Source organism: Aquarana catesbeiana, linkage group LG02 (genome assembly GCF_042186555.1).
Source record: "Aquarana catesbeiana isolate 2022-GZ linkage group LG02, ASM4218655v1, whole genome shotgun sequence".
NCBI lineage: Eukaryota > Metazoa > Chordata > Amphibia > Anura > Ranidae > Aquarana > Aquarana catesbeiana.
Window position 1 is genome coordinate 371,752,335 of NC_133325.1, and position 13,349 is coordinate 371,765,683.

Consider the following 13,349-nt stretch of genomic DNA (forward strand, 5'->3'; position numbering starts at 1 on the left):
GCAGGATCCTGGGGACAAGGTAAGTACACTGCACCAGGATCCTGCAATGCAATCCCGAGTGTGGCTCGGGGTTACCGCTAATGGTGCTGAAATTTAACCCCAAGCCACACTTGGGAAAACCGCCAGGGAGGTTAAGAAAACTGTCCACCAGTATGAACTCTATTTAACCTTAAGAGGAGAGAAAAAAAATTCACAAAATGGCTCCTATGTACACACAAAAAATGTAAAATATAATTTTGTCCTACTAAATTAATCCTTTTAACCTCTAGTTCTGACGATGCTGAATAAACTAAATTATTAAATCTTAAATAGAAAACTATCTTTTAGATAGATTTTTAATTCAAAAGCATTTTATTAGAATACATTTTGATAATCAAAAATGTGATTTATTTATTTTCAAATCATTGATTTTTATCCACCCAGTTTCTGAGCCCATGCAGTGATGTCCATCACGGAACCATGCCTGTGTTTAATGCAGTGCTGTCTGAAAATCACGGGCATCCAGTATTGCGTTTCAGCCTTGTCCCTTGCACACAAATTTCTCCTGATCCTCAGAATCTGATAGTATGTACTGTGATGATATAAAGTCTTTGCAATTTTGTGTTGAACTCTATTCTGAAATTATTTGACAATTTTTAGAGGCAGTTTTTCACAGCTTGGTCAAACTCTACCCAATTTACTTCTGATGCACTGAATCTCTAACATGCTCTTTTTTAATTTTTTTTATTTTATACCCAGTCATGTTACTGACCTGTTGTCAATTAACCCAATTAGGCCCCGTTCACACCAGCGGGGTCAGATCAGGTCTGTCTGTCAGTTTTTCAGGTGGACCCTCTATGGAGCGGCAGATGTTGCGCTAAAAACAGACTGATGGAGATCCATTACCCTTTAATCTAGCAGATCGGATGGCAGTCAGGTGTAAATAAACAGGCGGTCCATTTGTTTTCAACTTCCTATAGAGGAGAGCAGGCTGTGTCTGCTCTACAGAAGTGGAGTGGACACAGACCTGCTCAGTGGGGATCAACTGCTCGCTGAGTATGTGAACTGGTGGAGTCTGCCCTGTGAAAAAAAGGGATCTTGGTTGCAAAATGTTTTTTCAGCTCTTTCTTGTTAGTACACTTTGCCAACTTTTTGTTGCCCTGTCCCAACTTTAATATTGGTTTGAGATTTGCCAATCGTTGCATTCTGTTATTTTTATATAGATTTTACAAGGCATCCCAACTTTTTTGGAGTTGGGGTTGTATGTTAGTATTTTAAAATGAATTTACTGGGCAGTCAGAAACCAGTGGAGGTGGTAGCAGGCACTTAATGGTTGGTAAGGCAGATGAGCCTGGTAGCAGCATTCATAATAGACTGAAGTGGGGAATTGCCTGTGTAGAAAGGTAGGCCTAGGAGAAGGGAGTTGCAATAGTTAAGATGAGGGATAACGAGTGAATACGAGTAGGTTTAACCCCTTGCCGCCAAGCGTACGCAGATACGCGGCCTCGGTTTTCGGGAGTTATACCGGAATGATGCCCGCAGCTGCAGGCATCACCCCGGTACCGTTTTTTAAAGCCAGCGATCGGCTATCCAGGGATGACAACCAATGCGGCTAAAAGCCTCTCGGTTGTTATCCCAGAGGAGCGGGAGGGGACATCTCTTCCGCCGTTCTTACCGGGCTTCTCGACCCACCAGGAGTCCCGTTCATTGATCTGCCTCTTCCGGTGTCTAGAGAGAGACTGGCACGAAGCCGGAAACGGCTTCGTTCCAGTCTTCTCTCTGTAAACACGGAAGTGACGTCACAACGTCACTTCCTGTTTACTTGGCTGCCAATGATGCCGACCTTTAAAAAAATATACAGTATTCAGAATCGCCGAAAATGGCAATCTGCATACTTTGAAGTGCAAAGGAGGGATTGGAGGTCTTTAGACCCCCGATCCCTCCATAAAGAGTACCTGTCACCACCTATTACTGTCACAAGGGATGTTTACATTCCTTGTGACAGCAATAAAAGTGATCAAAAAATAATTTTTTTTTTTTTTTTTTTAAGCGAGCTCGCGCAGCAAATAAAACGCATACGGAAGTCGCATCCGCATATGTAAACGGTGTTCAAATCACACATGTGAGGTATCGTGATTGTCAGAGTGAGAGCAATCATTCCAGCACTAGACCTCTAACCTGGTAACCGTTTTTTTCTTAAATGTCGGCTATGGAGATTTTTAGGTGCCGTAGTTTGTCGCCATTCCACAAGTGTGCGCAGTTTTAAAGCATGACATGTTTGGTATCCATTTACTCGGCGTAACATCATCTTTCACATTATACAAAAAAATTGGGCTAACTTTACTGTTTCGTTTTTTTTAAATTCATGAAAGTCTTTTTCCCCAAAAAAGTTGCGTGTAAAAGACTGCTGCACAAATACTGTGCGACATAAAATATTGCAACAATCACCATTTTATTCTCTAGATTCTCTGCTAAAAAAATATACATGATTGGGGGTTCTAAGTAATTTTCTAGCAAAAAATACAGATTTTAACTGGTAAACACCAAATGTCAGAAATGGGCTTCGTCATGAAAGGGTTAATTTACTCCTTTTTAGTTAAAAGGGGCAAATTTTAGAGATGTTACAGAGGAAATCTTTTGACAGTGATTGACCTGTTCTTTCAGCCCCAAATCCAGAGTCTAGGACTACACCTAGTACCCTGACACGAGGGGAGGGGCTGATGGTTCTGTTTTTGATGAAGAAGTCAGGAAGGAGGGCATGGGCAGATGAATATTACAAGCTTGGTTTTAAAAATTTGATTTAGGATGTGATTTGACATCCATGCTGATACGCCAGTTAATAAAGTATGTTGGACAAGAGTAGTGGGGCACTCTCTCTGTCAGAGTCGGATAGCGAGTATGAGCCGGTAGAAAGCAGTGGCTCTGAAATGGAAACTGGAGGACAGAATCCTAACGGAGGCTCAGGAGTTTTCAAAAATGTGATGGGTAGTCAGGAAATTGTAATTTTATGCCTTTTTTAGAATGCCTGACAGTGCTACTTGAATGTTGGGCCTCTGTATGTGGCTAGGCTGTGGAAAAGTCTCACGTGGTATTGCCATACTCGGGAGGAGTAGCAGAATGTATTTTGGGGCATAATTTTTGCTATGTTAGAAATATCTTATGTATTGGTAACTTTGTGGAAAAAAAAAAAAAATGTACTTTCCACATTTTCTAAAAACTTATGGAAAAAATGACACGTTAAAGAGACAGGTTATGCCTCATAGAATATACATTGGGGTGTTTGCTTGACAAAATTGGGTCATTTTGTGTGTAATTCCACTGTCCTGGTGCTCCAGGGCCTTCAAAAATGTGGTGGGTAGTCGGGAAACTAAATGTGTTATGCTCCTAGAACACCCGATGCCGCTCCCTGCTTGTTGGGCCTCTGCATGTGGCCAGACTGTGGGAAAGTCTCACATGTGGGATCGCCATTCTCGGGAGGAGTAGCAGAACATATTTTGGGGTGTAATTGCAAGATTACCTATGCCATGTGTGAGAAATAACTTAATATGACAATTGGAGAAAAAAAAATTATTTTCTCCAAACAATTGTGGGCAAAAAATTGTAACTTCAAAAAAAAATCACTATGCCTCTTACTAAATACCTTGGACTGTCATCTTTCAACAAAGGGGTCATTTGGGGGGGTGTTTGTACTGTCCTGGCATTTTGGGTCCTCAAGAAATGAGATAGACGGTCAGTACATCAGGATTGATCAATTTTCAGTGATGCGTAGCAAAGCTTGTAGACACTAACTTCCACACAAACCTATTATCATACACTTATCAGGATTTTTATTTACCAAAGACATGTAGCAGAATACATTCTGACCTAAATTTATGACAAAAGTTGATTTTATTGGATTTCTTTTAAAACAAAGTAGAAAATAGTGTTTTTCCCCAAAAATGTTTTTTTTTTTTTTTTTTCGCTTATCGCAAAAAAATAACCCCAGTACTGAATAAATACCACCAAAAAGCTCTATTTGTGTGAACAAAATGATACAAAATTTCATTTGGGTACAGTGTAGCATGACTGAGTAATTGTCATTCAAAGTGTCAGAGCACAGAAAGCTAAAAATTGGTCTGGGAAGGAAGGGTGGTGAAAGTGCACACAGAATGATTACCAATGCACAAACATTTAGTTAAAAATGTTCTTTATTACAAAATTAAAAGTTGCATCGGGAGTATATGTACCCCCTAAAATGAAATACTTTCACAACCCATATTCCAACCAAAGCACCCCTAAAGATAGAGGTCCTTCCCTATAAATAATGATCTTGTTGTTCAGATAATTGTGGTAATACATCAAGATGTCACACAAGGGAAGGATTGCTCATCCCAATGTGTTTTGCCTTGGCTTCTTCAGGGGGTGCGGTTGGAAAAGGTTGCTAGGAAGAAAAAACATACAGAATATTGCAGTCGGTTGTAAACGTACATGCGGCCCGCATCCATCCAAATGCCTATAAAGAACAGCAGCTGTGCAGACAAGGACCTGTCATCTGCCTGCTCAGCGGACATTGGCTAACAGATTCCCCAATGAGCAGGCGGATCAGCTGGCGGAGTCTGCCTGTCTGAGAGGGGCCTAACTGCAAATGCCATTTTAATACTTTGATAAGACTTTACCCCTATATTTGCCACCTTTTCTGTCTAGAATTATATCTTCTAATACTTTGCCTATTTTAATGAAAATCCTGCTAACTTTGAAAATGCTGTTTTGTGTTTGAACTGATTATCTCTTGTGTTTATTTTTTTATTTTTTGCAGGTATGACAGTCAGTGCTGTAGCAGCATTGGTGCTAATGTCCTCTTCTATAGTATCAGTGGCAGGGTCACTCTACCTGGCATACATCCTGTACTTTGTGCTGAAGGACTTCTGTGTTATCTGTGTCGCCACCTATTTGCTGAACTTCATTCTCCTTATCATCAACTACAAACGACTAGTTTACTTGAATGAGGCCTGGAAACAGCAGCTGCAGGATAAACAAGAATAAGAGGCCTCTTGAACTTTGACTCATGTCTGAAGGACACTGCTTCCTTAATGTTTATTTTGCAGTACATTTTTTTTATTGGTTGGGGGAAAAGACGGTTTCCAAGATAATGAACAATCTTAACCAAATTTTTTTTTTTTTTTTTTTTTTTTTTTTTTTTTAACTGAAAGGGCCCTGGATATGTGTATTTGCTATTGCACCTCGTAATTGACATGGATGAAGGCGTGATCATTTAGGAATCTGTGACAAGCTTTAACTGTACTTAACAAGTTGTTTTGAATGGCACATTGTCTTTTTGCAGCAAAAATTCTTCTTGTGCCTCCCTCTGGTCAGTGTTTGAGTGTCAAACCTCTGATGCGGGTAATGTTTGGGTTTTTTTTTTTTTTTTTTTCTTTTAAATGTGGCTAATTGGCTGGATATTCTGTTGCCATGCTTCTGTGGATACTCTAGCCATTTTATGTTTGCATAAAGCAAATGAACAGCTTTTAACCTTTCACTTGCTTGTCGTTACCACAGCCATATGGGTTTTGCCACGCTGGAGACATGTACCACAAGGATACACTCTTACAAGGGAGCATCGTTCTTGCACTAGTTTCCAATTAATCTGAATTTTACAAGGTATCTGTCTCTTTACAATTGATTGACATCTGCAATCTGACAATGTAAGGTTTCATGCAAAACGGGAATATACAAGCGAGTTTTTAAAGGAAGCCAATGTGTTATTTTATTTATTTTTTTTTTTTTCCAGTTTTTTTTTTTTTCCCCAATGTTTAGGATACATTTAACCATCCAGCATTAAAACTAATGGAAGTGTTCCCGGAACTTTAATTGGATGGTCAGTTTACATTATTTTCAAAAGAATTTTTACTAACCTGCATGATACAGAACCCTTGAGAAAAGCTGATTGAACCTGATGTGTGTTCATAATGTGGTAATACTTGTGTAGTGTATGCCTGGTTATGCTTAAAATGCAGCACCCAAGAGCGTGGGTAATAAGGATTATCCTGAGCTAGGTGGTAATGTTCTTTCTAATTTATACAACCAGAGTTGCATTCTGTTTTTCTTTTGGCAACATTAGCAAAGTGGTGCCGTTTTCCTCTACTGTGATCATGATCATATGGCAGTCATGACTGATGCATCAGCATGGTAGCATTTATGTCCAAACAGTTAGGCTTGGGCTATTTGGTCTTGCTGTTTTACAGCTTGTTGGAATTCACCTCATTTACTGCACACTCAAATCACAATGCTGCTAATGAGATGGGTGGTTATGGTAGAGCTAGTGCTGGAGCAGTGGCTTCCAGTTGTTCTGGCAGACCTTTAACTTCAGTGGGCAAGTTTGACAGGCTGTGATGCATTGCAGCTGCGGCATGTGTAATAACGTTTGACTCGTGGTTGTGGTGCAGTCCCTCCTAGATAAGTTTTAGAGGCAGTGCTCCTTGTCAAACTTGGTATGCATAATTAAATTGTCTGGGGCGTCGAAGCAAGGCATCACATCAACAGCCTTGGGCCAAGGTCCTAATCTTGGAATACCAATGGGGCCCCAGTAGGTACACAGCCTTCTTAAAAAATTCCTTAACTTTATTGTCAAACTGATGAGCCCCCTCCGATTGGCAATCCCCACATCTTGCCTTGTTGCTAGGGTGTGAAAATTGACACTCACTCCCAACATTGCAGGAGTGAAAACCAACAGTTTGCAAAAAGTCAGCATGTGGAGCTTCCTAACTGGTAGTTTTTTAAGCCAGGCTTCCAGGGGAGCTTAACTTGCCTGCAGGTGTAAGAATAAAATGGGTGAACATTTTACGAAGCTGCACAGTTTAAAACCTACTGGGGCCCCTTGACTCCATAGGCTTTTTCTGGAAAAAGGGGAACTTACACTAGGCTTTGACTTTGTAAGCCATGCTATGAGAAAATAAACTGCCATGACATGTTTTACTCAATGGTACGGTCTTGGCTGATTTTTCTCATGTATGATTGATTTATTATGTGACTTTTCTGTCCTCTGACTGCACCTGGTAAACACATATCATCATAGAATTTACGGTTGGCTTTCAACTGTCTCTCTTGCTTCTGGCTGCACCTGCTTATTGTGGCAGCAATTTTTTTTTTTCTATTCTTGTTCTCATTTAAGTCATATGTGTAACATTTCGAAGATCACCTGCTAATCCTCATAATTTGAACTGAAAGTCTTGGGTTTAGGGAATCTAGAAATAGTACATTTTTATTTATTTTTTTCAATCTTGTTTAATATTACAGAAGGCTGTAAATGCTGAACTTCAGGCCAACTGCTAAACACAGAGGCAACACATGTGGATGTCTGCCAAAGTATCTTTTTATAAATGTTTTCAGTGACTTGTGATTCACACATGTGCCACACTCCGTAGTGAGGGAAGGGGCTTTGTTCAGTGTGACCAGCATTCACCCAGCCCTGATGAATTCTGACCGTTTATTACAGCAATTTCCTATGATCCTCCGCTCTACCTTGTGGTCATATTGCAGTATTTTTTCCATTTTAGTTTTTTCAGGAAAATTAAAATACTGCATTATGGCTGTTAGAGCTAAAAATTGTTTTGGAAATTGCTGTTTTTGGGCTATATGCAGTCGGAATTTGTCCAGGCTGGGTTAAGGTTTTTTCACGTTTGTCCCAAGAATTTAGCATACATATTAAGTGTCACTACTGTTCACTTGCCAGCATTGTGTCCTATGCCTATTGGACTATAAAAGAGCAATCCTCATTTGTTGGGAAAGTTCAGTTGAAAAGTACCCAGATAGCATGTCCTCTAAATCCTAGTGCCTCAAACTTTTGGATTGGCAAACGCTTTGTGCAGTTCACATGACCTAACCGTTCAGTCTCAGTCTGACTTCTGCTGGTTGTGAGAAGATCATGAAGGAAAACCCATTGAGAGACAAGAGCGCTTTTGGTTTCTTGCATCTTCTTCTTACTGTTAGCTACTGGGCTATCATATTGCTCTTATGACTTCAATACTGTATTACTGACCTGGAAGAAGTATGCAGTTAGGAACCTCCTTGACTTTTTGGCCTTTCCAGTTGTTTATACTGGTTTGCGATAAATAACGCAGTATTTAAAGCCAATGGTTCAGTATAACCACTGGGCAGCAGGCATTTTCAGGAAGCTAGCAGAGACCACCTCCATAGTTTTCTTTATTTGCCGAGTTTTTGCCAGTACCTAACCAGACACATATTTAATAATGTGGCGTTCTGCTTTGAGAATTAAATATAAAATAAAGCTTTATCCAACTGGACAGCTTGTAGGTCCTTTACTTGCTGCTCATTTTGTCAGTTAAGCAGCTCCAGAGTATTGGTTAAAATATTCTAAACATTCCTTTTTATTGGCCACTTGTGAAAAAAACAATCCATGTGCTTTTTAGACCACTGTGAGGAAAAACTTTAAAGATGTACTGCAGATCTAAAAGTAGGTTGTGTCCTAGTTGCTGAAATATTGCTAAGGCTTCTTTGGGGTTGGTCATGTTTTTTATTTATAAAGCTGGTTGTAGATTTTCCTTAATTTAATCAGACTTCCTCTCAGGCTCGGTTCACACTGGGGCGACTTGTCAGGCGACCTAGTCGCCTGACAAGTCGCCTCCCGTTCTGTGCTATGGAACCGTTCTAATTGGAGCGACGCAAGTCGCTCCGACTTAGAAAAAGGTTCCTGTATTACTTTGGGGGCGACTTGGGGCGACTTGCATAGACTTCTATGCAGAAGTCGTCTCGCAAGTCGCCCCGCAGTCGTTTGCAGGTCGCCTCGCTGAGGCGACCTGCAAGTCGTGCCGCCCATGTGTGAACCGAGCCTCAGACTTGCCTTTTTTTTTAAATGTTCGGTGGAGAAGCTAAGATTCAGTTGCTACAAATTGTGGTTTGCATTCTGGGCAGATGGTAGTGATTGCTTGTGTTCTGTAAATGGTGCTAATTTATGAAAGTCAGACCTATGCAGCCTCATAAGAGCTGGACTCTTAAGAGACTTGCTGTGACTGCAGTACCATATTCTTGGATCTTTTTCCTTATGTGTAGCCACTCTGTGATCTGCATGGCTTGCTGTTAGAGAAAGTGCCTTCAGTTTTCTGCCTTTATAGAAATTGGAAATGTATTCTAGAGATGCATTTTTTTAGGTGCAAAACTTAGCTTTTTCCCTAGCATTCACATTCCCATTGTACATATTTTGTGACTTTTGCCTAATTTTTGCAAACCATTAAGTACCCACACATTAGTTGGTCATTGGTACTTATTGGTTTATTTTTCTTTTTGCGGAGTGGTCTACAGGTTGACGTTTCTAACCTAAACAAATTCTGATCACTTTTTTAGTGACCAATATCTGTCCAAAATTGCAATTGATGTTTAAGGTTTGTGGAATCCTTTCTTTTATACTAATATACAGAGCATACTGATGATCAGTGAAAGACTATTTGCTACAAATTTCTGCACTATGCCCATCTTAAGTGCTACCTTAAGCTGGCTATACCTGGATTAAAAGTCAACTGGTTCTGCAGGGACCAGCAGAATTTCAATTCATGAATGGGCACTCTGGTTGTATCCCTGGTCTATCGATTGACTTCTGTATAACCACCCAGGGTTTTTCTTTGGACCAGTAATGCTGCAGACTATAGAAAACACCATAGCACAGCTATGGGGGAATTTTTTTTTTTTTTTTTTTTCGTTAAGCTGGATGAATGGAAAAAAAGTGTGTGTGTGCCCTGCCTTAGTGTGTAAGATTGTTTGTTTTTATTTTGTTGGATCTGATTAATTGGCTCCAGTGACAGTTGGGGCAATGTACTGCGTTCTTGAACAAGTCCAGGATTCACAGGGGGCTTCATTTGTTAGCATTCCGATGGGTTACCTGTTGCTGGTGTTATAGGAGTAAAGCCCAACTTACTGCAGATTGTAATGTCTTCAATTGTAGGAATGACCTCTTGTCTGCTGCACACTCTCTAAATTGTGTACAATGCTTGTCACTGGCTTTATTCAAATGCATACATTCTAAAGTGTGGCCTGACATCAATTCTGCTGTCTGTGTATGTATATGTGTGGGTAAAATATTCTATAAAATATACTGTATGTAATATTTTATTCTCACAAACATTGACATGCTTTGTGCTACTAACGAATAGTTGTGTTCAGCAATTTGCCACTTTATTCTGCCCCTCCCAGTCATTTGCAATATGTCCTATTGTTTTACATTGTGTCGTGCTTTTAAAGTTTGTTTAGCTTTTATTTTTTTTAGGTTTACTTTTCATTTTTTGAACTTTCATATTGCACTGAAAAATGTGGTTGTCATTCATGCAACAGGACCATTAAAAACTGTAGCATAGTGCACTTTTTGAACACATTCGTAGAGTCCTCTCAACATGCAATGTATTATAGAAGAGGTTAATTTTGCTCCTTGAGTAAAATCTGGCACGAGCTAAGGGGCTTACAGCAAGGATTGACCATCTTCATCTGAATCAGATCATGGAAGACTTCTGTTCACCCTTTTTGGTGTTGTAACTTCCTTACCCTTTAAAGTGTTATAGCAAGTGTTACATATTCTAGATTGCTTTCAGACCTGCGATTTTATACAAGGCACTGATTATGTAATAAAAATGTAGGCTTGTTCAGTAAGGCAAAGTGCAGTAACCCATGGCCACCCAAGTCCTTTTCACTAAGCATTGCAGAAAACTGAAATCTGCCTGCTGTAGGTTGCTGCACGTTGCATATATGATAATCACTATTTGCACAGTCTTATTGAATAAGCTTCTGTGTTTTGTGAGGATGTTTACTCGAGGAAGCTAGTCTTGATACTGCACAGCCTAGTCTAAAACATTCCAATAGTTTAATATTCTTTTAATAAATGTGGGCCAAATACAGCATTTCTTTTCTTAATCACCTGCCAAAACCGTGTCTAGCATTTGTTTTTTCTTTTCAAACACAATTCAGCAAGGTATTGGTCCAGGCCCCAAAATACCTGCGCAATATCAGCTAAATTCCAGCCGAATCACTTTTATTTTTCTAATGTAACTGTTGGTACAAAGCCTATTTTTCTTCCTTCCTTCTGCCAGGTACCTGTCTCTCTGTACCATAACCCAGCATATTTAAACACTACAAATGTTGGATACTGATTGTTTATTGTGGTGTATGTATAAAATTGATAATAAATTATCATAAAGCAGTACTTTTCTAATATCTAAAGCCTGAAATATTTCTGGTTTGGCTAATATGTGCTTCCAAGGGTGTAATCATTGGTATTTGTATTGTGGTGTTTTCCCCCTAGCCACTATTCTATTTGAAAGTACAGTTAAAGCTTGTCCTTTCCAAAAAAAAATATGCAGGCAAATGCTTTGAGCATGCTTGAATCTATTTGCACTGAATTTTGTCCTGTGCTTGTAATCCGTTTGTTGGGTCCAGTTAACCAATGATTTAAAGCTGACCTCCTGTACCATCTACAATTAAACACTGTTTTAGAAATGCAAACACGGAACAGCTACAACACACACTGTAGTAGGGGTAGCTAGAAGAACAATTGGAGTCTCTAAAACTGTGTACATTTTGAATGTCATTGGATTACATAAACTGTTAAACCAAATGCCTTGATGTTTCTGAAATCTTCAATTGCCCCCATAATCTGTGTGCCATTCTGTCTATCAATATTACAGGGAATCACATGCCTACTTTTTATATAAAAGTAAAAGATCAAAAAGCATAAGGTAATATTTTTGCTTGGGCTATGTGCACAGAATGTAAGTGCATTTTATTTTTTTTTTTATGTATAGATGTGTGTGGTTGCATGCACTATCTAGACCAGGGGTCTCAAACTGGCGGCCCTCCAGCTGTTGCGGAACTACAAGTCCCACGAGGCATTGAAAGGCTGACAGTTAAAAGTATGACTTCCCACAGACAGAGGCATGATGGGACTTGTAGTTTCACAACAGCTGGAGGGCCACCAGTTTGAGACCCCTGATCTAGACACTTCTCCTTTTTAATACAGGGTAGCTTAAAAATGTGCATTAACATTATGTATTAAGGGTCAGTTCACACCATAGAAATGCAGTCTGGATGTGTTCCGGATGCTTTTATGCATGTAAGTTTTTTTGATGCAGTTCAGTGCATTTTTTTTTTTTTTTCCTAACCTTAAATAAGGACAAGTGTGTTCCAGTGCGTTTTTACAGCATTCCAGTACAGTCCAGTGCAGGAAAAATGCCGTGTGTTCTACTTACAGCAGCAGTAGATCTGTTTTGCAGGATTGTTACAATTGAAAAGAATGTATGAAATAAAAATTAGATACTCATGCAAGTAAGTAAACATTTTAAGTGGTTGTAAACCCTTAAATATACCCAGTGAAGCTACTGGCCTCAGGTGATAGACAGACAAATCCTCCTTTCTGTTTACCTATAGCCCTCTTTACCCTACATCCATTCAAATTGCAGAATGTACACAGGATCTCTCAGCTCTGAAAAGCAGTGGGTGGGAAGCTGACATTACATCAGTGAGGAGAGCTGAAGCTGATTGGAGGAAAGGGACCCCCCGGAACAGAGCTGATTCAATCAAACGGTTGGAGCTCCCTCCCCTGTCACCATTTTTCCCTTGACGTCAGGAAAACTAAGCAATTCGGAAATATATTTAAGCCTACATGGAACACATCCCAACTTCTGGAGTGAATGAGCACCACCTCTTGACAACTAATTGACCTGAAATTTTCTGATGCAATTAGGAAATGAAAGCAAATTTGTGCTTTCAGAGTATTGGTAGATTTTGTAATTTGTGCTGTTTTCCATTTTTTTTTTTTTTTTTGTTTTTTATAAATGTGTCACTAATACTTGTGTTTTTTTTTTTTTTTAAAGCCTACCAGTATTTAGTATTCCATACAGGACAGTGGAAACCTCCTGCCCAAACTTGGACAGAATTTGGAGAATTTGGGGATTAGTTAGGACTTCTCTTGTTTTTATTGCTGGGTGGAACTCTGAATTTCCCTTATCTTTCGTAGTAACTTCTGTCAGATTTCAATATGTTGCTGCCCAAAAAGATTTTCCCTCACTCCTGGGCTGAAGAACCCAAGATGGGGGAATCTTGGAAACAGGGAATCGGACAGCAATAAAAATCTGAAAATGTATCTAATTTCCCAGTTAAGTATTTAGACTGCTGCATTTTTTAACTTCTAAAAAATTGCAGTAGAGGACCTGTCGTGTGTGGGTTTTTTTTCTCTTCATGGTTTATAATTTAGACTTCTTGCTGGGCTAGGGGATTCTGATAAAGAATACCAAGATCTAAAGATCAGATCTAAAACAAACCATGGCAGTAGTAGATTTTGTGACCACCACATTTAACCACAATTCCAATTTAATATCTTTTTTGTCTTTGTACAATAT

At 39.4% G+C, this 13,349-nt stretch overlaps 1 protein-coding gene across 5 annotated transcripts in view; it reads left to right on the forward strand.

Moving 5' to 3' along the window:
• The window catches only part of VKORC1L1 (vitamin K epoxide reductase complex subunit 1 like 1), a 120,542-nt gene that overhangs the window by 58,252 nt on the left and 48,941 nt on the right, over positions 1 to 13,349 (forward strand). For 2 of the 5 annotated variants that reach the window (XR_012241635.1, XR_012241634.1), the window contains exon 3: positions 4,775 to 5,616. The exons of 1 other annotated variant lie outside the window; for it this stretch is intronic. Coding sequence is in view for 1 of the 4 variants with exons in the window: in XM_073615104.1 (XP_073471205.1) it covers positions 4,775 to 5,001 (227 nt within the window). In the remaining 3 variants the exon portion in view is untranslated. Of the gene's footprint in view, positions 1 to 4,774; positions 8,537 to 13,349 lie in introns of those variants that run through there. 2 more of the 5 variants (XR_012241636.1, XM_073615104.1) reach the window with 2 other exon arrangements.